The sequence below is a fragment of the Monomorium pharaonis genome, chromosome 8 (genome assembly GCF_013373865.1).
Source record: "Monomorium pharaonis isolate MP-MQ-018 chromosome 8, ASM1337386v2, whole genome shotgun sequence".
In the NCBI taxonomy this organism is placed as follows: domain Eukaryota; kingdom Metazoa; phylum Arthropoda; class Insecta; order Hymenoptera; family Formicidae; genus Monomorium; species Monomorium pharaonis.
Window position 1 is genome coordinate 16,269,792 of NC_050474.1, and position 26,098 is coordinate 16,295,889.

The window sequence follows — 26,098 nt, forward strand, 5'->3', positions numbered from 1 at the left end:
TTAGAGTATTGGGAAGTTACCGTTCTTGCAAGCTACCGCTATCGTATCGAGAGCCATCTCGATCGATATTGGGGGATACCGTATACAAGATACCGCTATCGTGTCGAGAGCAATCTCGTCCGATATTTTGGGGATACCGTCTATAAGTTACCGTTCTCGCTACGAGAGCTATCTCGAGCGAGTGGGGGATACCGTATGCAAGCTACTGATACCGTATCGAGAGCATTCTCGAGAAATACTGAGGCTACCGTTCTCATAAACTATCGTATCTAGCTAGAAGAGCGTTACTCGTTACTGTATAGACAGAGATTTCCGTTTAATTGGGCGTAGCCCCCTCGGATCTGGCGTTCCCGGGGGAAATCTACGTTGCAGTGTCGCTTTGAAAATTTTTGCAATAGTCAAAAGGAACTTATTATTTTTTTCCTAATTTTTTGTCAATTTAGCAACGTTTTTTTTCGATTGTAAACTGTAAAAAATTTTTAAAGCGATCACACATATATACACTAAGAAAAAAAATTGCTAGATACAAATAAATATTTCTTTGAATAGTGATAATAACATATTTTATAGAAAATCAATAATATCTATTTCAAACAAGTAATATTTTCTAAATTATAGAAAACTAGTATTTGTTTTAAATAAATATTATTGATTTTTTATAAAATATGTCATTAGCCCTATTCAAAGAAATATTTATTTGAATCTAGTATTTTTTTCTCAGTGTACTGATTCAATAATTGAAATATGAATATTCTAAAACTAAGAAAACTAGAACTAATTAAAATTAAATTACAATGAAAATTATTAATCAAATGTAATTTTATAAAATAAAAATGCATAATAGAGAAAAAAAATTATAAAAATTCCAAAAGTATTCAAAATGTTCATTTTACACACACACACACACATACACACACACACACACACACACACACACACACAAGAAGTGCAAGGGAGGATTCGCCCCCCCCCCTTCCGAACCCACTTCGTCGGTAGTGGTGCCCTGGAAAGTCGCAAACCCACTCAGCCTGTTGTGCCTATTTTGATCTGTGCACTATCGGGAATTTACTAAATCTTTATGTGTACTATCAGGAATTTAATAAATCTTTATGTGTGCTATCGGGATAATGCGCTTTTACTTTGTGCGCTATTGGACTAATATGCCCTTTTTACTGTGCAATATATATTGGGGTGTGTGCTACCGGGAATTTACTAAATTTTTATGTGCGCTATCGGGATGTATGCTATCGAGAATTTACTAAAACTTTATGTATGCTATCGGAATGTGCGCTGTCGGGATAATGCGCTTTTTACTTTGTGCGCTATTGGGGTAATATGCCTTTTTTACTGTGCGCTATCGGGAATTTACTAAATTTCTAGGTATGCTATGTGCGCTATCGCACCGTAAGCTAACGGGACCCTCCCGTATTTTTGGGGTCGCTGAATCCGAATCCGTTTTGCCCCATCACGTCAGGTTTCGTCCTTAATCTCAAAAAATACCTCAAAATCGCTACAACGGCCCTTTTCAAGTTGAGAAATAAAGCATGACCACCATATCTATATGTTTTTGGGGTCGCTGAATTCATTTGCAAAACGCCATCACGTCACCATTCGCCTCTAACCTCAAAAAACAGGAGTGACTCACTTGGACCAGTACAATTGGACACAGTGTAGATGGACACGTTGCAAACGGACACAAACTAATGTACACGGTTTATTTGGACACAGGAATTTTGTACATCGTAAAGTTGTACACTGCAAAGTTGTAAACCGTAAAGTTGTACACCGTACATTTCTATACACTTCTGTTTAGGGCACCTCTACCGACGGGGTGAGTGCGGGAGGGGAGCCCCCTTGCACCCCTCCCCCCGTGTATGTGTGGCCACGGTTACGGTGTACAACTTTGTGGCGTACAACTTTACGGTGTACATTATTTTGTGTTCATTTGCATTGTGTCCAAGTGAAGGCCACTCCTCTATCGACAGAGTAGGAGAGAGTGACGTATACAACGCAGGCTGCGCGGCACTGATGCGCGGTAGGACGCATAGTGGAGGAATAATTTTCCCCTTCGGTGAGACAATGAAGAAGGCATTGAGGGGAAACGCAATAAATCGGAGAGTGGCAATGCAGAGCTTCTACTGTACATTTTTTAAAAGATATACCTGTATACCAACACTTATTTACCCAGCAAACACAGAACATTGCAGCAACATTGCGGTAATGTTGTAATATTGCTGTGATGTTGCCACAATGTTATAACATTGCCGCAATGCTGCTGCTATGTTCTGTGTTTGCTGGGTATAAACTTACAAATATTTTGTTAAAATTTTACTTAAGAGTTCTTTTTTTAAATTTATTCTAAATTTTATTTATGTAACATATAGCATTAAAAAAAATTGATATCATAAATAAATGCTTGGGTAAATAAAAAGCAACAGAGAATAATCTTAGCACAATTCCCAAACAGCACAATTAACTATTTGTCGACTTAAAGATGCTTTTTTTAAGCAGACTTGAAGTCGACTTTTCAAAGTTGACTTTTTGTTGTATGATTATTTCTTGATTTTAATTGTCAATTGTAAGTCATTTATTTTCAGAAAATTAAGAATCGTGTTTCGGCAAGCGAAAAGTTGCCACATAACATTGGCTAAAAATTGACCTTTAATCGCCATAAAGTCAACTTTTAAATAGACTTCTCAGTGAACACATTTTATAGCGGCAATATAACATGGAAGTTACATGTAATGTAACATTGTTATTCTTGTGATATGTAGGTGCTATATAACATGGAAATAACCTGTTATGTAACATTTCCCAGATAACACACGGACGTTCTTAGGATGTCCTCGGGACGTCCAGGACGGACTTCGTGGATATCCTGAGGACGTCCTGATTTTATCTCAGGACATCCTCAGGACGAGTGAGTCCCAGATGCGCACAGTAATAAACGGACACAGCAGGCTGATTGAAACGGACACACACTAAACAGACACAGTAATAAACGGACACAGTAACAAACGGACACAGACCAAATGCGTATACTGCACATGCGCACGGACCAAATGCACACACGGAAAGTCGCAAACCCATGTGATGCAGTGAATGCTTTGCACGCACACACACACACACACACACACACGGGGGAGTGCAAGGTTCGCCCCCCCCTGCACTCACCCCGTCCAAGTCATTAACCTATGTGGACTTTATTCTGCTTGCAATGTACATGGATTGCATTTGGTCCGTGCGCATGTGCAGTGTGCGCATTTGGTCTATGTCCGTTTGTTACTGTGTCCGTTTATTACTGTGTTCGTTTATTACTGTGTCGATTTGTTACTGTGTCCGTTTATTACTGTGCGCATCTGGGACGCTCCCCTCAGAACATCCTAAGGAATAGCAAACGAGCGCCATTTTTTAATCCTCAGGACATCCTGAGGACAGTCCACCGGACGTTCTAAGAATACCATAGATTTTCTCAGGACATCCCCAGGAATAGCAAACAATGACTACTTATTGTTAGATTTTTTTTAGAATTTTTGATAAATGTATTGATTTTTTATAAGAATTGAAATGTTTCTCAGAAAAATTTAAAAAATAAAAAATTCCGAATAATTTAGAAAATTTTTAAATATTTCTAAGTATTTTTAAAAGTTTTTGAGAATAAAAAAAATTTTAACAAAAAATTAAAAGTTCATATTATTTTTACGATAATTTTGTAAGAGGAAGAAGACTATACATGTTTCAGCCAAGCGACAGTCGTACCTGTTAAAGCATGTTTAATTTCTGTAGCCGAGAAAATGGTTACCCATCCAAGTGTTAACATCGCCGACGTTGCTTGACTTCGAAGACCGTACGCATCATAACCCTTCATGATGATCCATGAGTACTTCTTGTTTATGCATACATATTTGTTATAGATCATTACAATAAATGTTGTCAGAAGAATGAAACATATATAGTTAACTTATATTTTTATAAATAAATATAAAGTTTACAGTTTTTTAAAATCATTTTTACATATGCGCGCAAAATAGCATGTGGAATAACTTATTAAAAACACTGTTTTTGTGCCGTTTGTATAAAATAAAATAAAAAAATTATTTAATGTCATCTTTTATAATTTTTTAGTATTGTTAATATGCCATATTGTTTCAATAAGTGTAGACATTCAATCTGACTTTGAAGTCAACATTTTTATACATTTGATTTTGCAATACATTCTAGAAATACGTACGATATTCAAAGATTTCTCACTTGCTATATTAATTTACCCGTCTTTTTCAAAAATTAAAATACGTCCAGAATGTCCCTGAATACTGTTTTAAGATGTCCTGAGAACTGTTTTAGAATGTTCTGAGGACTTTCAGGATATCATATTTTTAGAACATTCTATGCTATCTAAAATGTCGTATTTATACAGTTATCATATTTAAGTTTACCTTCAGACATTTGTAGCTAATGAAACTTTTTATACAATATTTTAAGAATAACGTTTTCAGTTGGAATACATATATCCTCAAGACATCCCAAGGATGTTCTCAAGACACGAGTAAAATTTTAATTTATATTAATACTATTACAGAATCTAACATTCTAAACTTACTTTAGAAATCAAATTTATACATAAAATATTTATATAAAATATTTACAATAATACAACTATTATATCCTGACAAGATCCCAGGACACCTAAGGATATTCAGGATGATCCTGAGGACGTCCTGTGCTATCTGGGTTGTTATACGCAAGTAATATAACTATTATACATCGTTTTAGTGTTACAGTTATGTAACAAAAATTGTATAATCGTAACATAACATGCTCGTATCAATGTTATTACGGAACGATGCGTCGTAGTTGAAGTACTCAGAAATCAGACACTATATCATCCTGAATGAGAGATCCATTCGATATTTAAAAAAATTATCATAAAGATAATGTTTTCAAAAATAACGGTTTGTCTACAAGTACTGTGCACAAAAAAATGCACAAAATCTAATTTCATCATGTATTGAACAAAAACAGGATAAATGTACTATTTAATTTTTCTTAAAATATATGATCTATATAATTAACCATATAATTAACCATTTGAACGCTTCAAAGTATTAGTGCTAAATAGATCGCAATTTCCAAATTATTAAAATTATGGAAAAAAATAAATTTAACAATGAAATTAATAAGTAAATAAATTAATGCTATTTATTTTTAATGTTTTGCAAAATTTAATTGCTTTTATAAAAAATAATATAATTGCGTCAGTTTATAACATATAGGTATATGTAGACAATAACAAATACCCATATCGATGAGTCAAATTGGCGTAGCAGATAGAGTAAAAGGTTTGTCATCCTAAGAGGTCCCGGGTTCAAAACCTACCAGCGGCAAGTAAGAATAAAATAAAATAATTCAAATTTAATTAATTAATAAAAATTTGTCCTAAATTTAGTATATGTAATGTTGATAAAAATAATTTTTAAAAAATAATTTTTATTTTATTTTTCTCTAGTTGCAGTTTAAAAATATCCGATTTAAGAAATCTTTTAGATATCAGTTTCATGATATCTTTCTGTTCCCAAAAAACGGCGCATTGGTTAACATTCTTTACATCATTATGTTATCTTTTAGAAGTCTCTTTATGTTATCATTTTCAGAAACAGAATATGCGTATCATGCGTGAAACGGAACGCATATAACTGTTGTGTGACGGTTAGATAACATGTTATATTGCTGAGTCGGAAATTATAACTTACATGTAAGTTACGTGTAACTTCAGAGTAATATAACCTGTTTTATATTCGGTTATATTGCTGTTACATTGCTACTATATGACTGTGTTCACTGGGTTATTAACAGACTGTAGTCGACTATAGTTGAGGTATTTGCCGAAGACAGGCCTTCATTTGCGCACAGTACAATTGGACACATTGTAATTGCCCACTGTGCTATTAGACACGAAACATTGCACACTGTTCAATTGCGCACAGTTTGATTGGACACTGTCCAGTTGCACACCATTTAAGTCGCAAACCCATGTGGTGCAGTGAATGCTTTACACACACACATACATACACACGGGAGGGGGGTGCAAGAAAGGCCTTCGGTCCCCCTCCCGCACCCACCCCGTCCAAGTCGCTAACCTATGTACACATTGCAAATGCAGTTATAATGTATGAACATTTAATATGCGTTTGATTGAAGGGTGTACAATTGAACAGTGTGCAACTGAACGGTGCGCAATCGAACTGTGTCCAATCGAACGGTGTCCAATTGAATGGTGCGCAATTGAACGGTGCGCAATGTTTCGTGTCTAATAGCACGGTGGGTAATTGCAACATGTCCAATTGTATTGTGCGCCATTGAACCTCTCCCTTTGCTGAATGCTAATCAACTATAAAGGTGTCTTTTCGCGCTGACGCTTGACGCTCATTTTCAGCGTGTAAAGACATCGCGTGACTGAAAATAAAGATACTCATTCGTCATTTTTAGTCGTGATGTCTTTTGACGCTGAAAATGAGCGCCAAGCGTCAGCGTGAAAAGGTACCTTATGTCGACATCTAGTATGACTGACATTTTCTGCCGACTGACTTGATAAACGACTAACAATCAACTTATTGCTGTTTGAATTATTGCCGAATAGATTAAAAAAAATAATTTTACAATTATTATTCAAGCATTCTTAAATAAAAACAAAGAAATTTGAAGTAACATATTACTATAATTTTAAAACTACTTGTAAATAATTAAATAAATTATTTATCACTAATTCTAGCCGCATTAGGCATATTCGATAAAGCTAATTCGTTTTGTTTCATTTCTCAAGGAACTCAATGCGCGTCCGACAGAGAATGTCGTGGTGGAGAATGCGTACCCATTTCCGAATCACTGGAATTATTTGAGAAGCAAAAAGGTAGTTGGAGCGAATGGAAAGAAGGTTCCTGCAGTAGCGGTTGTTTGCAAAAGTCCAAAGGTGCCCGAATCAGACGAAGATTTTGTGAGAATCAAAACCGTGGAACAGCAAAGGATTGCAAGGGACTGTATCACGATGTGCTCTTGTGCAAAGACGAGAAACTTTGCAAAAAAAAACGCAGGACAATTGACGAGTTTGCTACGTTAAAATGTGGCCTGTTCGGCAAGAGATTATCCAAATTGGATGGCACGGCGAAAGGATTGCAGGTGCCCCATGAAGCCAACAGGCCATGGATAGCTTGCACTATATTTTGCCGACGAAAAGACATTGCCGCTTATTACACGCCACGCATAGAATTAAATGACCTTGGCCTCAACCCATACTTTCCTGATGGTACATGGTGCCACACCGAAGAGGACCAAGAATACTTCTGTCGTCAGCATCATTGCCTACCAGAAAACTTTCGAATTGGAAAACAATTGTCAATTCATTGGTACAAGGATAAGAATGAAAATGAGGAATTAGGATCGCAAAACGCGCAAAATAGATTTGGAATTGCCGATCGAGTCATCAAGTACCTAGCGTCAGGTCCGAATGGTTTACCTTTGCTAACTTCCGTGTCATATGGTATCGCTTCTCCGTTCGGCGAAGATGAATGGGACGACAAAGATTACATAGAGTTACCTCCATCTGTATCCGAATTATCTTATCCCATGGATTACTAGAATTATTAATGTAAAATAAGAAAATAAAAACAAGAATTATGACAGCTATGGGACAAGATCGCTACAAGAGTGAAATAGACACATTTTCTTTCGATTCTTTGTATAAGAGATATCTCGAGATACAATAACTACATCCATTTTAGGTGTCCCGATATTATATTCATATTTTCATAAGAGTAGAACAGAGAAATTGAGGACAATAAAGAACATATATGTTGTATAACTTAATATTTTTTATATTATTTAGCATACAAATAATTAATCATGAAACCTAGGAGCAATTACGCAACGGGACGTTGGCTCGATATCAAAATCACGAGCCTAATATAATATTCGTCAGTTTGTCTTGCAATATTTAATGTAAACAAAAATTCTTTTTATTAGATAGTATATGTACGACAAAAATAATCTACAAGATTCGTTGCAATATCTGAAATTTTTGTTTCACCTTTTTTTCGTTCTTGATAATTATGTACTAAATACGTCACAAATATGATCTTCATTTGAATGAAACGGATGAAATTTCTGATATTGCGTTTACATTATATCTTACAGTTTTCACATACACACCGCATATATACCTCTAAGATACATGCATACACACACTCACGCATACATGAATATATGCCTAATATGTATAATGAAGAAAACAAAGTGATCCAGACAACAACCACATCAAATTAACGATATAACATTCTACAGTGTAATTTTATAATTTAATATGTTTATATTTATAGTGTTTACTTCTTACGTTTTTAGTTGGATTGACCAAACTATTGTATTAAAGACCAATCATGCTATATGTGACATCAAGTTACTAAATTTTAACTAAATTGAATATAATATTGAAGAAAAAAATACATATTTATTTGATTTCGCTTCTAAAAGCAAATCGCGGAAATATTTAATCGTTCTTGATCCTTTCCCGTCGCAGTTTCATCATTATCATAGTTAACATCGTCATTGTCTACATTGACATCTCTTCATGTACTAGAACGTACATGAGACGTATTTGTCGCTTTTGTCGATCAAGCCGATTAAAGATGTAAAATTGTGCTGATATTTTTTACGTTATACATGTCGTTTTTCGATCGATAATGCAAGCTCAATTGGGTAACGTGTCATATAATATATCCTTGGCGCTTTGCGTTAAAGTTTCAGGAAATTTGATGTCAAATGACACGAGAAGATCGCCCTTACGAGACGGTTCTTTGGGGAAAGGTAGACCGTGTCCTTGAAACCTCTTGACTGTATTAGGCTTGATAATCTCTCTCGTCAGATTCAAAGGTATCTTTTCGCCGGTTAATGTAGGAACTTCGATGACAGTACCGCACAAAGCTTGCTTCAAGCTCAATTTGCACGTATATCTAATGTCACTGCCTTCTCTCCTAAATAATGGATGCGGCTTGTCCCTGATGATAAAAACAATATCCGCGGGTTCCCTTCTTGGCGATTGATCACCTTCCTTCTGAAAAGTGATCTTAGTGCCGGCTTTCCAGCCTGGTTTTACGTTAATAGTGAGAAGTTTGTCCTCTTTTTTGGTGCTACCGTCTGGTTGTATGGCCCGTCTGCATATCTTCATCTTTTTGGTGCAACCTCGCATAATCTCCTCCAGGCTAATGTATAAATCGTGTTCAATAGCCGGGTCCTGAGCGCGATCTTTGCCGGTCCCTTTACCAGTGTTCGGATTGGCAAAGTTAAACGAATGCGATCTAAAAGCGCCACCTTGTCGTGGTGGTCCCATGCTGCCGAGTCCGAAAGGATCCATGTCAATGTCCATGTCGTCGTCGCCGTGGAAGGCAAATCCTCCGCGGTTACCAGCAAACTCGAACAGATTGTGGAAAGGGCTGGCTGAACCGAAGAATTGTGCAAATGTCGCCCTAGGATCGCCATGGAAAGTGTATGTGGTACCTCCTCCACCTCCGCCGGCCGAAGCGCCTCCTTTTAAACCCTCCTCACCGAATTTATCAAAGACCTCTCTCTTCTTTGAGTCCGACAGTACCTCATACGCCTCGGCTATTTCCTTAAATTTCTCCTCGGCGCCGGGACTTCTGTTCTTGTCAGGATGATATCGCAAGGCTAATTTTCTGTAAGCTTTTTTTATTTCCTCATCGCTCGCTCCTTTGGCTATGCCAAGTATTTTGTAATAGTCCTTTCCCATCTCCTTCGTCGTCCGTTTCTGAAACATCATACAAACATCTAACATCTATCGCATCAATCTACAATGATATAAATAAATTTCAAATTCCGAGACGTATTTTCTTTCTTTCTCTTTATACGTGCACAAGATGTTGCAAAAAAAATCGGATCACAAAATATCTGAAAAACTGTAAAATTTATATAAAAATGTTTCAAATAATGTTTGTAGAGTTTAAAAAGATCTATTTTGTTACATATGCGTGGAAAATTTCTATGCGTCTCTTTCAAAAAATCGTCATTTTCCCATGAAATTTTACACAAATAATTCATTATTTCATCGTTTTTGTCCTGCTACAAATAATGAAATAATGCATTCCTACACTATTGTTCGGCACGCTTACCTTGATCAAGATTCAAAAGCATTTGAAATGTGTAATTACAATTACACGGGAGCGTAATTACTAGGGAACATCGATTTTTTGAATGGAAAGTGACTAGACGTTTTCGATAATTTTTTTCACGCTGAACACAAATCTGATCTCAAAAGTTGCGTATCACGTCAGGTTTTTAAAAAAAATTGAAGTCAAAGTGTAAAAAAAATGTTTTTGCCTATCTTTGAGAATTTATAGCGGAAAAACCCTATGTGTTATTAGACTTCCAAAGGTCTGAAGGTAAAGTTTAAACTATGTACTTTTACGTGCATTCTTTATAAATTTGTTCACATTTACTGTTGAAACACTGTCAGCGTTTTTTGTTTCTATTAAATGATTTATTATTTCTATTAAATGAGAAGGTCCAAAAATTAAAATGAAATAATTTTAAATCCATACAAGGCATTTAGCCACAGAATTGATACTTCTATCCAAAGTGCACTACATGGAGGCGTCAAGATTACATTTCTCTTTTATTAAAAAAGAGAATAACATAGTATCAATTCTGTAGCTAAATGGTCAATCTTGTATGGATTTAAAATTATTTCACTTTAATTTTTTGATCGTTTCATTTATTAAAAATAATAAAACAATTTCATGCAATAGAAACAAAAAACATTGACAGTGTTTCTGTTGGTAATTTCTTGTTTAATATTAGGCAACAACTAGGTGGCGCATCTAAGTATTCTGAGTTTCTCTATGCTCTATGCTCGTGTGACGCATGTGTTTGCGTCTTCGTCATCTGACTGTAGTTTGGTGTATGCTCAACTCGTGGTATGCAACGTAAATTGTTTGTTCAGTTGTATAAAATCCCGCCTAATAAAGTTATTCTGTCCGTCATCAAACCACACTTGTGTTTCAACGTTTGTACCCTACAATACTGTATGCTTACAGTCACTGCCCAAGAGGAAATATACACAGTCTGTTACAACAGGTTATGGGCCCAGGGCATCTATCATAGATAAAGAAAGAGCAGCGTCATCATCATGATGAACAACGTATACGTAAAGATCTAAAAGCTCAATAATAAAAACGATCAAGTATGGCAATATAAGATACAGTTACGAAAGAAAATCTATAGGACTTGGTGAACAATGAACGGCCGGCAGAACCGGATGCGCATCTTGGCGCATAAATGATGGAAAGGCTAAGACTACGATCGGTCTCCTTGTCAAGAAACGTTAACGCACATTCGAGAAGCAAGTTCAGCGAAGAAAGCCTGGAAGAATCTAAAGAGGTATCATCAAAAGTCATCACTAACTAATAAGGTATTTCTCTTAAAGCGAATATGCAGTCAAAAATTAACAGAAACCAGTAATATGGAAGAGCACATTAATTTTATGCAAGGCCTGACAAATAAATTAGCAGCGCTAGGGTTAGGTTAGGTTAGGTTAGGTTAGGTAAAAAGCTAAAACATATGTGCAAAGGGATAAGTATATCTTATCTGGGGCTTAGCGCACCTCCACTCCCGAGCTAAGGTTCTGAACTGGCCTCGTCTGCCAGTACTAATAAGTTTAAAATAGGTACTATATATGTAAATAAATTATAAATTATTGGAAATTAGGGCAGAATATATCCCCGTAGTCTAAAAGATAGAAGAGCTAGTGCTCTATGGATTCACTTGATAGTTTTCCCGAAGAAATAGCTCTAATACCGGGAAAGCTATTGAATAGAATCCGAGGTAGAAGGGACGATTGGGTGAGAGTTTTAGTGGGTAGGCTACACTGGCGTCAGTTACGACTGAGAGCCGGTGTAGAATCCCACATTACCCGAGAGTACGGGCTCCCGGGTGTCTTTCGAAGATTTCTCTCATCCGCGCAAAACAAAAAAAAAAGGTAAAAAACTAAAGGACGAAATGGCAGTATTGTTATCGCGATATTGTTATGCAATCTTCCAGAATCATACAATAACCTAATAATAGCACTAGAGAGCAGATCCGAAAATCAATTGACAGTAAATTTCGTAAAAGGAAAATTAATAGAGGAATATTTACGGAGAAAAAACATTCGCGAAGTATTGGAAGAAACGAGTGATAAAGTATCTATGCAAAAATGCATAAATTTAAGAAGAATCAAAATAGCAAGAGCAAAAAAACTTAAATTGTTATTTTTGTAAGAAAACAAGTCATATGAAGGATTGTATGAAATATAAATTCTGGAAAGCAAAACAAGAAAAAGTAAACCAAGTGGCAAAGGATTCCAACGGCGATGAAGAAATATGCTTTCAAATGAAAAGGACGCAATAATTAAATAAAATCTGGTATATTGATTCAGAAACTACAAGTCATATGACTAATGATAGAAGTTTCTTTTACGTCTTTCGAAACTAAATATGAGAATATAAGAATGGCCAACAGAGAGTTAACAAAAGTCTGTGGCATTGAATCTGATAAATTAATATGTTTTGCTGGAAATAGTGAAAAGATAATTATCATGATAACAAATGTAATGTATATACCTGATCTTGATAGCAGTCTCTTATCAGTAAGTAAACTTGTCAAAAAAGGTTTTGAAGTTATTTTTAAAAAGAATTGTTGCAAAATAATTAAAGATAACCGTGTTAAAGCAGCAGCGGATTTAATATATAACCTATATAGATTGAAGACAACACAGGTGGCGTTAATCACAAGTCAGCAACAGCGTAAGAATTGTCAACATAATTGGCACAGAAAATTGAGACACAGAGATATCAACGCTATCAAGAATCTTGCAACTAAAAAACGCGACAGGAATTAAAATTACAGACTGCGGACTACGTTCTGTATGTGAAAGCTGCATAAAAGAAAAGATGTTACGGAAGACGTTCCCTAAAAAATCCAAAACCAGGACAAAGGCAATTCTTGACTTGATTCATACAAACGTATGCGGGCCAATGCAAACAGCTACACCAAGCAATAACCGGTACGTACTTATCATTATAAATGATTTCAGTAGATATACAGAAGTGCATCTATTAAAACATAAGTCAGAGGTATGCACAAAACTAAGCATTTTGTAATTCGAATGGAAACTCAATATAATAAAAGACCAAAAGTTATAAGATCTGACAGGAGAATATACAACTAAGAAATTAAGAGGTTTTCTTAAAACCAAAAGAATTGAGACGCAGTATTCTACAGTATATTCACCGCAATAAAACGGAGTGGCAGAGCAAAAAAATAGATCTTTAATGGAAATGGCACGATATATTCTAATAGATGCGGATTTGCCAAATAAATATTGGGGAGAAGTTATTGTCACATCAAATTATTTACAAAATAGACTTCCCACAAATGCAACAAAAGAAACACCATATGGAAAATATGGTGTTCAAACGGGAGTATTCCGTTTAGACATGTAACGATTGGACACGGCTCCATTGGACACGCACGATTAGACACGGCACAATTGGACACCGCATTATTGGACACCTCATTATTGGACATCATACGATTAGACACCGCACGATTAGATATCGCATTATTGGACACCGCACGACTGAACACCGCACAATTGGACGCACCCCCCCCCCCCCCTCTCTCTTCTCTCTCTCTCTCACTCTCTCCTCTCTCTCTCTCCCTCTCTCTCTCTCCTCTCTCGTCTCTCTCTCTTCTCTCTCTCCCTCTCTCTCTCTCCTCTCTCTCTCTCTCTCTCTCTCTCTCTCTCTCTCTCTCTCTCTCTCTCTCTCTCTCTCTCTCTCTCTCTCTCTCTCCCTCCTCTCTCTCTCTCTCCAGCCTTTCCAATTTACAGTTCTCTCTCTCTCTCTCCCTCGGGTCTACGCTCTCTTCTCCTCCTCCTCTCATCTCTCACGCTTCTCTCTCTCTCTCTCTCTCCTCTCTCTCTTCTCTCTCTCTCTCTCCCTCTCCTCTCTCATTCCTTCTCCTCTCCTCTCTCTCTCTCTCTCTCTCTCTCTCTCTCTCTCTTCTTCTCTCTCTCATCTCTCTCTATCTAGATATCTACGTCTCTCTCTCTCTCTCTCTCTCTCTCTCTCTCTCTCTCCCATGTGTTTGCAGATTTCCAATACAATTCACATGGGTTAGCGACTTGAACGAGATGGGTGTCCCCCTTGGGTGAGAAGGCCCCCCCTTGCATTTCTCCCGCGCGCGCGCGCGCGCGCGTGTGTGTGTGTATGTGTGCGTGCGCGCGCGCGCGAAGCATTCTCTGCACCACATGGGTTTGCGACTTTCCACGCAAAACAAGATGCTCGTAAAAATACGTATATAGACGTTTGAAATTCACTTTTTTCTGCCAGATATTTCTAAGATCAGATAATCTGTCATATGATATATTAATGTTTTTCACTCTAAGATTGTGCGGTGTTCAATCGTATGATGTCCAATCGTGCAGTGTCCAATTGTACGGTATCCAATCGTACGGTGTCCAATCGTGCCGTGTTCAATCGTGCGTGTCCAATCGAGCCATGTCCAATCGTTATGTGTCCAAAAAAAGGTCACCCTGTTCAAAAAAACCAAATTTGGAAAACACCATGTATTCAGTACCAAAGCATATATTCAAATTCCAGAACAACATTGTTGCAAATTAGATAAAAGAGCCAAAGAATTATTATTTAAAAGATACTCAAAAAAATCAAAAGCCTATAGATTTGTGGACAAAAAAATTAATAAAATTAAAATAGAAACGTCATTTTTCTTAATGAACTTCAAGCAAGTAAAGAGGATTATAGAATCAAAAACAAATACGTTCCAGAAATAAAAGGAAAAGAAAAGGAAGAAGATCAGCAGGATTCATTCACTGAAAAAAAGAACAATGAAGCCAACATAATATAAAGCCAAAAAGATCTGAATAGAAAAACAAAGGAGTGTCACCGGAACGTTTTGAATTTGCTGGAAAAATATCCGAGGTTAACATGTTGAAGCCGGAATCGTTTGAAGAGGCTAATACAGAACCAAATAGCAAAAAATGAATAGCAATAAATGAAGAAATTCGTTCACTTCAAAAAATCACACATGGGAGTTAACAGATCCACCAGAGGACTCAAAATTAATCGGATGCAAATGGATCTATAAAGTAAAAACAGAGGCTGATGAAAACATACGGAAATATAAAGCTGGATTCGTGGCGTAAAAGAATTTACTCAAAGATACGGGTATAGCAATGCGAGACTACTTAAGTCTTTGTATCGGTTATAAAACAAATACCATCAGAACATTGCTATCAACAGCAGAAAGAAGAAACATGATTATAAAGCATTATAATGTAAAAAATGTCTTCTTAAACGATAACTTGAAGGAAGCTATCTACATGCGGCAGCCACAGTGATATAAAGCTGGCAAGAATAAAGTGTGCAAGTTACGAAAGGGAATCTACGGTCTAAAACAAGCGGCAAGAGCTTAGAATAAGGCCCTGGACGATATTCTTCAAAAGACGAGTTTTAAACAGAGCAAAATAGACCCTTGTCTCTATATAAATAGTTCGAAAGATAGGCATACTTATTTAATTGTATACGTTGATGATGGTTTGATTGCAGACAATAGTAAAAAATTTATTACATATGTGGAACAAAATGTTCAACATAACTGATCTTGGCGAAGTTAACTATTACTTAGAAGTATAAATCGAAAGATACGGTGTTTTCTACTTAAACCAATCTACATATATAAAAAATTATTGTATATGTACAATCTAGAAGACTGTAAAATTTCGAGGAAAATACCGTTAGATGTAGAGTATGAAAAGATTAAAAATAAAAGTCCTTATCCAAAAAATAATGTAATATATATATCAAAGCCTAATAGGAGCGTTAATGTATTTATCAATATTTATTCGTTAAGTATTACTGCGAGCGTAGCAATTCAAAGTAAAAAATTACAAGATCCAAGACAGTTAGATTGGATATAAGCTAAAAAAGTGCTACAATATTTAAAGGGTGTGATTGATTATAAACTAAAGTTCGGAAATTTTAATATTAAAAAAATGAACTATTAGGTTACTCAGATGCGAATTGGGCACAAAATGTTTCTGATAGAAAGTCAAATAGCGAGTATGTATTTCAATTTAATGGCGAAACCATTAGTTCGACTTGTCGAAAGCAATCTTGCGTCGCGCTTTTGTCGACAGAAGCAGAATGTATCGCGCTGACAGATGCATGTCAAGAAGCTGTATGGCTTAGATACTTACTCAAAGATTTTGGATATATTCAAGAGAACCCAACTATTACTTATGAAGATAATCATGCATTAAGTTAAACTACTAATCATAAGTTTAGCAAGCGTACTAAGCACATAGATACTAAGTTTCATTATGTTAAGCATTTAAAAGACACATCTACATTAAATTATTGTTATTGTGATACAGAACATATAATAGTGGACATGCTGACAAAATCTCTACAAGTTGTTAAACTACGAATTTTGTTTAAGTATATAGGACTTGTAAACTAATATATTTAATAATCTAGATTAACCGAAATTGTTGAGGGGTGTTGGTAATTTCTTGTTTAATACTAGGCAACAACCAAGTGGCGCATCTAGGCATTCTAAGCTTCTCTATGCTCTATGGTCGTGGCGCGCGCACGTGCGACGTAAATTGTTTGTTCAGTTGTATAAAGCTCCCGCCTAATAAAGCTATTTTGTCCGTTATCAAATCACACGTCTTGTATTTCAACGCTTGTATCCTACGAATACTGTACGCTTACAGTCAATACTCAAGAGGAAATATACAGTCCATTACAACAGTTTCAACAATAAGATTAAACAAATTTTAAACATTTATTGTAATATAAAGATTCGCTACTCTTTCCATTATTTTTTAATATTAAAATATCTTTATTATACTTCTTTGTCTTCTATCTAATGTTATTCAAAATATTTAAAATACTTCACTATATACAGAATCATATTATTGAATATAAATCTTTATTTTTAATATTAAAAAGTGATAAATTTTCTAGTTTGTTTAAATATCCATTCTTATAATTGACGCATTTTCTATATATTATTACTTTTGTAAAAAAAGATAACCTTTTTGTTTAAAATAATTTCTTATTTCACACACTTGGTTGTGTCAAATGAAATAATTTTGTACAAGATTTTTTGGAGCGTTTTTTGGACACCTATAGTTAGCTTTTTCTTAAAAAGTTTTTCTGGACACCATGTCTCATTAAATATCTTGCATGAATTGTGTACGCCGCTTTTGTTCCATTAACAAGCTGTTTTGTATTCCCTAATAATTACATAAACAATTACATATTTTTTTAATTTTAAATTTTGAATCACTTCTTTTCCAGTGCTTATTAATATTCCTTATAATTAATTAATAGTTATACTAAATCGTACAGAACAAAAGAGAATCTTATTTTAATGATGCGGGTATGGACGAATTGTAAAAGATCTTATAATGATCTTATCTTTGCTGGCCGGATAGTCTTTTATCTTGCCTTCACTGACCAAATAGCTTCTATAACTTTCAAGCTTTTTATTACTCAAAAGTTTAATAAAAAATATTTTATTATACTCTGCGTAACCACGCACGCACGCACACACACACATGTTTTGAAGTTCTCAAGGTAAACTACAAAATTGCGCAATAAAAAATTTTAAATTTGACTTGACTTTGATGACGTCAAAATAATAACAAACTGAAAGGCTAATAAGTATAGATCTTTTTAAACTATACTACTTTATTTTAAAAGTTTTTTTTAAACTCTTATATTTTTTAAACTCTTATAATTTTTGAGATATTTTAAAGTCCCAAAATATTTCTTGTTTTTTGAGCCTGCATAATATTATGAAACATAAGATTATTAAAGAGATGCTGATGTTAGTTTTATCGATTAACACAATATTTATTTTGCACCTGGCTTTTTCTTTGTTACACATAATCTACATAATCTACATAATTTTCACTAAGTAAATACTTTCATGAATTGAAGTCAGTATTGATCATCATATTAAGGTAAAAACCGATAAAAAATTTTAATTAATTTAAAAAATTTAGAAAATTTTGATCATTTTTTGTTTTTGGCTAAAAAATAGATCAGACCCATATATGTATATATTATCATATGTATTTTAATTATAACAAAATTATTATATGAAATTTATATAAAGTGTAACTCAGGGTTATATATTTATCTGTAAAATAGTTCAAATTTTACATAATAAATAATGTAAACTGTATAAAAAATGTGACCTATGTAAACTATATCTATACAGGGTGATTCAAAATAACTATATGTCCTTGCATAGACGTATTCTTAGTAATATTCTGAGTCAATTTTTTCTTTCGCAAAAAATGATCCAAAGCTTAGATTTCTAGATATAATAAGAAATAGTTTACGTATCCTCGGATCGGATGCAAGAGATAAGCAGGGGTGGCACAACTCACCGCTGCTCGCGGGCATCACGAGCACTGCGAGGCGTCTGCTGCGCTCAATAATCGATAATCATCTCAATTATCTTTAACACAAATCTTTAATACAGATTTAAAATTAATTTTCTATCATCTAAATAATTACGTAGAATATTCAAATTGATTGCTAGAATGTCAAATTTTTTGCTCTCCGGGTCTCCGTGTATGCATTTCCAACATATTCTTCAACAAATTATAATAGTAAATCATATTAATCAATATTTTTATTGTTAAGTTGCCGCGTTTCCAGACACATATTCGACAGTGTTACCACACAATAACCAATAAAGTCAATTGTCTGCTTGCTTAGCTGAGCTCGATGTCAGCTGACATCGAGTAACTAGTAAACACGCTGTGTGTTCGTCGAGTAAATACGCGTTTCTTTCTTCGAATAATTTTGACGCGCCGAGTGATTAGTAATGTTTAATAGTTAAATGTTTCGTACTATTTTTTTGATGTGTAAATAAATTCGGTCAAGTGAGTGAACAGAGTGTGTGTGTGTGTGTGTAAATGAGTGAACCCAGCAAACACAGAACATTGCAGTAACATTGCGGCAATGTTGTAATATTGCTGTGATGTTGCTACAATGTTATAACATTGCCGCAATGTTGCTGCTATGTTCTGTGTTTGCTGGGAAGTGATAAAATGTAAGAAGAAAGAAAAAAAGACTTTTAATCCGATAAACTAAAGGATGGATCGTGAGAACAATCAATTGATTGCAAGATGGTACGTGCGTAAACAGGTTCAAACAAGTTCTCTCCCCCCTCTCTCTCTCTCTCTCTCTTTGTCACCTATTCATTTCTTCCTTTATTACATAATATTCGGGTAATTCAAAATACTAAATACCATCGTTAAAGATAATTGAGATGATTATCGATTATTGAGCGCAGCAGATGCCTCGCGGTGCTCGTGGTGCCTGCGAGCAGCGGTGAGTTGTGCCACCCCTGCTTACCTCTTGTATCCGATTCAGGATACGTAAACTATTTCTTATTATATCTAGAAATCTAAGCTCTGGATAATTTTTTGCGAAAGAAAAAGTTGACTCAGAATATTAAGAATACGTCTATGCAAGGACATATAGTTATTTTGAATCACCCTGTATAATCAAGGTTGAGTAGTAAGTAGTTAAAAAAAATTACAAGTTAAAAATAAAATTAAAAAATTAATATCTTTAACTTAATTTACTTTTAATTGATTTAATGTAATACTGTCGATACTAAACTAGTCAAGCGAGCACATTCTCTCTTTTGAAAAGTGTAGTGTTTAGACATTACAACGCCGTACGAAAAACTGACTGCACATGCAGCAGACCACTTCACTTGATGTCCGATTTGTTTCGAAAATGTTAAACCCGTCCTCTGATTCTAAAATTCAAAATAAAAAACCGCGTCCAAAAACAAAAAAGTATTTCTACGGAAGGAAGAAAATGAGAGAAAAAGTTTTTCAAAGAATCAAGCAAAATCTAACCTCTTTTGCAGTGTTACCACGTTTACTAACAAGGGAAGTGTCACAAGTGTCGAACACCAATTTGATTCTCCTTGAAATATGTTGCCAAACAAATCTAATAGACACGTATTTTTTTTATGCGCGGAATTTTATGTTTAGAGGGTGAAACACCCTTTAAAAAAATTTTTGGAGCAAATATCATCAAAAGTATAAGATAAAAAAAGTTTTTAAATAAAAGTTGTAAAATTTAAAGAGTACTTTAAAAATTTTTCAAATATTGGTTCTAATAGCGTTCTTTTTATCGACTCATGAACATTGTCCCAATATCATTTCGGATTTAACACCTCTAGATAAACATATTACTACTATGATTATACCGAAAAATACTACAGAGAAAATACAACCATTAGATGTTTATGAATTTAGAATTTGGAAAATTTTACTAAAAGATTTTCAGATATTGTTTTATTATTAGAATATAAGGTTGTAATAATGTAGCTGTAGTAAAATGTTCGTGGTGCAAGAAGTCATTATGTTTAAAACATTTCTTCGTTGAATAGAGGAGAAGGTGGTGTATGGCCACCCATTTATATTTTATTTAATAACTTCGTTAATAATCAATGTTTAGAGTTGAAATTTTACAATTATATTCATCAAAGTGTTGCTCATTAGATTTTCAATTCAAAGTTATAAAATATTTATTATGTTATATATTATTTATAAAACGATGCTGCATAATAGGCCGAAGAGAATGGTATGGCCACCAAAGAAATAATTGTAAAAAAATTGGTTTTGTTTAAAAAGGTAACATTATTTTGTTATAAATATATATAGATATATATAATAAGTTGTTATATACAAACAGGTGATTTTTATTCACATTTAATGGAAGTTATATAAAAATAACCTTATATCTAAAGAACCTTATTCATATAAAGGATTTAAAAAAATTAACAGCCTTAAATTAAGCCTTTAATCGATTTATCAAGGAATTTTGTCGATATAGAGATCTCGAAAGTGATCATATTACTAGCACACTTAAATGGCCATATTGACAACATCCTATATCATCGTTTAATTTTGCATAACTCGAAATATACACTGCCGAATAAAGAGTTAAATAATAAGAAAGTTCTAAAGTGTACATACATTTGAGTGATAATGCGATTAAGTTTAAAGAGAATGAGAAAGTATGTGTAATTAAATGTTAAAATGTACCTCAAAAAATTTTCGAAATTCTTAAAAGTAAAAATGCCTTATAACAAATGTTAACTGTTGTGTTTTGTCATATTAGCATTATATAACAATAGGCTACTAAACAAATAATATCATAAATAATTACTGGAATTCGTCAACTAATAACGGATATAATATGGATGGCCATATTATCCGCACTGGCCATATTACCACTTTCTTCTCTATCATTATTGCAATGAGTATAATAAGTAAACAATACAAAATATATAAATTTATTGTATAAATATTAAAAAATTATTTTATTCATAAATGTTTAGAAATTATTATGTAAATCACAATCTTCTTATGTAAATAAACAAAATGTAAAAGCATAAAAACGAAAATATTTTAAGAAAATGTTCATAAGATATTATAAGGAATAATGTACAAAAATAAGTAAAATAAAAAATTTTGCTAGTTTTAAAGAGAAATAATAAAAACTATCATAATTCTTAATATTATTAATAATTTATCATACTAGAATCAATTATATTGATTTCTATTATATATCTTCTTGTTTAGACGATAATTATTTGCGCACATGGGCACAGATAGCGTATATATGGAAACATTTATAATTAATTCTCGAAAATGATATTTCGTAATATAACTTTAATATACATGGTTAAATTTAGAAAAAAAACCTTTTAATTTGGCAAAAAATTTTTAATTTAAAAAAAATAGGGTGGGGTGCTTTGTTAAACAAAAATTAAAAATTTGTTTCTTTACAACTTCAAAGTTTTAAAACTGTACAACTTTTATTTAAAAAAATGTTTTCTGTCTTTTATACTTCCGACGATATTCGCTCCAGAAAAAAAAAAAAAATTTTTTTTTAAGGGGTGTTTCACCCTTTAAATATATAATTTCGCACATAAAAAAATACGTGTCTCTTTAATTTATGTGTTTCACAACATATTTTAAGGAGAATCAAATTGGCGTCGGACACTTGTAACACTTCCCTTGTAAGTCATTGCCGGCTATCTGTAAAAAACAATTTTATATTTTGATTTCTCTATTGCTAGTTTCACAGGTACCCAATTCAGATTTTTAAGCCCTTAAAATTTCCGTATTTTCTTTTATTTACGCTCTAGCTATTTCTATCAAGATCTAAACAGTAGTTTTTGTAAAATACAGAATTAAATGTAATTTCCCATAAGACCCCATGTTAAACGCGTAAACATTTAAATGCTCATAAATTTTCTGCCGCATACCCTAAATCCACAAAAAATCACTCGAATCATCTTTATGACTCTAATATCTATTTGTATATCAAGTTTTATCAATTTCTGAACAGTAATTCTAGTAACGACAGTACTACTTTAATTTTTTAATTTTAAAACTTAAGTATTTGTTCTATATTATATTCTGTATTATTTCATTCACAATAACTTACATATTTATATTGTCTACATAAAAAACATACGTATAAATATCATGTAAACAACACATTACAAATTATATACAAGGAGTCCGAAAATGATTAATTAATATTTTACAAAGTGAAAGAGGATAAAATTTTGAACTAAGAGTTTTTACCAATTTTGGCTCAGATTATTATTAACAAATAAAATTGATCAATCAGATGGCGCACAACCGGAGTATGCAGAAGCATAACGTTCCATGGGGCTCTATCAGCTTATCACACATTCCCCCAATTAAAATTTTATTTTAATTTTTTATAATAACCCTAGGGAATCACACCTTTATTTTAAATCAAGAAGAACGTTCTGGGTCAATTTGATCCCTTGTACTTTTTTATTTGCTCCCATTTCAAATATATTCATCTGATTAGCCTGAAAAAATTTTTTAATATGCTTCAAACATTTTAGAATAAACTGATATATATTGTTAAAGTATCATTAGAAATATTATATTATTAACAATTATTAAAAATTTATTTCAAAAACTATCAAACTACTTTCTTAGGCCTGCCAATTTTAAAACTTTTTTAAAAATATTATCGAACAAAGTCAATGTATAGGTGAAATTGACTCAGGATTTTTGTTATTTTCAGAATTAAAAATTCTTTTGTATATTTATGTATACTAATAATAATGTTTCACATATATTTTATATTTCAGTTAATTGTGTTAATTATATAATTAAATCATTTTATATCATAAATTCTCCGAGGGTTAATGAATGAATAAATAAATTTAAATTAATGAGTAATGAAGAAATAAACAACTAAACAAACAAATAAATAAGAATAAATACATTTATAAATTATTTAAATTTCTATTACTTTTTTTTTATTATTTATTTGTTTACTGTATTCATTCAATTGGAAGCGTGTGCTAGTAGGTTAAAATAATTGTTTAATTCAATTAATTCTCATAGACCCGTTTTTATCAATGGAGATTAACTTTAACTTTGGTTAAAGATAAAGAATAAGTTATCGATGTAATAATTTGTAGAAATATGTTGATGTTTATATTAATATCAATTTACATTGCACACATACATAGGTAAATTTGATCAGTAAAACTGATGTGGAATTACAACCAGCTAAAAGTTACTGAAATTTAAAAACTGTAGATTTCTTAGATTTATTCTTGTTTTTTAATGAGCAATACAAATTTTGAGTGAATACTCAAAGTTTAGCCATAAAAGATGCAAAGTTTAAAATTCATTTTAATTTAAATGAATAATTTCTAATGAATTATGCAGTATACATTTTTTTGTTACTTTCAGAATTAAAAATTCTTTTGTATATTTATGTATATTAATAATAATGTTTTACATATATTTTATATTTCAGTTATATGTGTTAATTATATAATTAAATGATTTTATATCATAAATTCTTACAAAAGTTCACAATTTTTCTTGAACAAGTTCATAATTTTGAGTTACTACATATCCAGTTACATTTTTGTGTGTAAAAAATTTGATTTAATTCATATAATATTACTTCCTCATCAAATTTACAATACCATAAAATGCAATTTAACATAAGAATCAAGAGCAAAGAAAAAAAAATTAACTTTTAAATTAATTAAAGAATTGTACTTACAAATTGTTGACCGACTCAAATGTAATAATAGAATATTCTATAAAATTTTATAATTTTGATAAGGGTTTGTGATGTGTATAATATATATATTATAAAAATTAATCTAAAAATTGATTTTCTTACTATATAACTTTCAATAACAGATTCTCAATGCAATTTATATATGTATAATTTTCTCTTGTGTAAAATTTTAAACAATGAAGACTAACAAACACGCGATCAATGGAGCATTCGATCATGTATCTATTTTCTTCTAAGGTATAAAGTATGAGATCTCTTCTGGTAAAGGCAACTCTTTTAAGTTTGTCTTAATATTGATATTCTAATTTGAGATATATTAGTTTAGATTTAAGAGTTTACTGTCTACTTCACGTGCACGCATATCACGTTTTCATTATTCTCGACATGATAAAACTCATGATATCGCGAAGGAAATAAATGAGAGATCGAACACGACATGGTCTCTTTGAGAGTTACGATTTCTCGCACACTCGCTCGCGGTCGCTTTTACAGATGTGCATTTGCACGCACGCGCGCGTGTGTACGTGTGCGTCCCTGCGTCTGTCCATAAAAGCTATGTCGTAATGGAACGGACACGGAAACGTGACGCGATTTGTTCGATCTGTCAGTGTCGCCGTATGAATTTCCTGCCATTTTTTTTTCTTTTTTTCGCGTCGAGTCTCGAGCGATGGAGAACGATCGAGAATACAGCGTTCCAACACACCCACGTACGTATCACCGTCTATTTCTGGCAATGATGACCACGAATACGCGACGAATGCGGACGAATATTCACTCGTTCGTGCGATTCGAGCTGCAACGCAAAAATAAATACCCCACCCTTAGATTGAGTTCTGTGTCGTTACCATCGCCGTATCGTCATCGTCATTGTCACCGTGTCGTAGCCATCATTTATCATTATCGTCGTCACCGTTGTCGTTACCATTCTATCTCATATTTTACGCGTAAAATCGATCGACGTGTCACGTGAGAAGATCTACGCACAAGATAAATATACGGTCGAAGGCGTACGTGATCGATTCGCAAATGGGTCGAAGCAACAAAATGCGAATTAACTCCGAAAATCTTTTCTCCTTATGCTTATAGTTTTACTCTTGCCACTTACTTATCTCACGTCGTATTCTATCCCTCGAGGGCACGTATATATGATTTGTTTAGCACAAAACACACAAGTTAGACAACTGATGAAGAACAATTGCCAAAAAAGTTCAAGCGAACCTCGACACTCTACCGCGTGTACCAAATTGCACTAAACTGTCGCGTAACCTCGCCGTCCATATATATATAAACCTTCCATCTACTAGCTTCCGGAACTTTCGAGAATGAATCGACACGAGCTCGGCCAGCTTTGCAGTGCTCAGCGCTCCCCAGCGCTCCCTCGATGACGTCAATTCTCCAATTCGCCGCGCGCCAGTTTGGAATCACTTTTTTCCTTGTAAGGCCGGATCTACAATAGGTGTAGTAAGCCTTATGCCATAAGAAATTGACCAATTATAATTGAATGTGAGAAGAATAATCGAATATAATTGGTTAACTCCTTATGGCTTAAGGCTTACTACATCTATTGTAGATCCGGCCTCAGTCTTCTCACATTCAATTATAAAGAATTAACCAATTATATTCGTTTATTCTTCTCACATTCAATTATAATTGGTCAATTTCTTATGGCATAACGTTTACTACACCTAGGGTGCGTTCTTAAATTTGCAACGGATGTAGCCAGATACACAAGAATGTCATTCTATCTTTGTTCAACTTTCCGTAAGTAACAAAGATGGAATGACATTCTAGTGTATCTGGCTGCATCCGTTGCGAATTTAAGAACGCAC

The 26,098-nt window shown here is 33.5% G+C and overlaps 2 protein-coding genes across 2 annotated transcripts; one reads left to right on the forward strand and one right to left on the reverse strand.

Moving 5' to 3' along the window:
• Positions 1-6,750: 6,750 nt before the first annotated feature.
• LOC105828696 (A disintegrin and metalloproteinase with thrombospondin motifs 3-like) lies at positions 6,751-8,313 on the forward strand (the record flags this gene model as incomplete). Its single annotated transcript, XM_012667166.3, has 1 exon — positions 6,751-8,313. A coding segment is annotated over one exon (882 nt), but the record flags the coding sequence as incomplete, so codon positions are not given.
• LOC105828697 (dnaJ protein homolog 1) lies at positions 7,851-25,655 on the reverse strand. The gene is made up of 2 exons (XM_036290485.1): positions 25,375-25,655; positions 7,851-9,811 (listed from the first exon to the last, which is right to left on the reverse strand). Exon 2 carries the CDS (start codon positions 9,791-9,793, stop codon positions 8,738-8,740), a length of 1,056 nt encoding a protein of 351 aa, XP_036146378.1. The 5' UTR covers positions 9,794-9,811; positions 25,375-25,655; the 3' UTR covers positions 7,851-8,737.
• Positions 25,656-26,098: the final 443 nt, after the last annotated feature.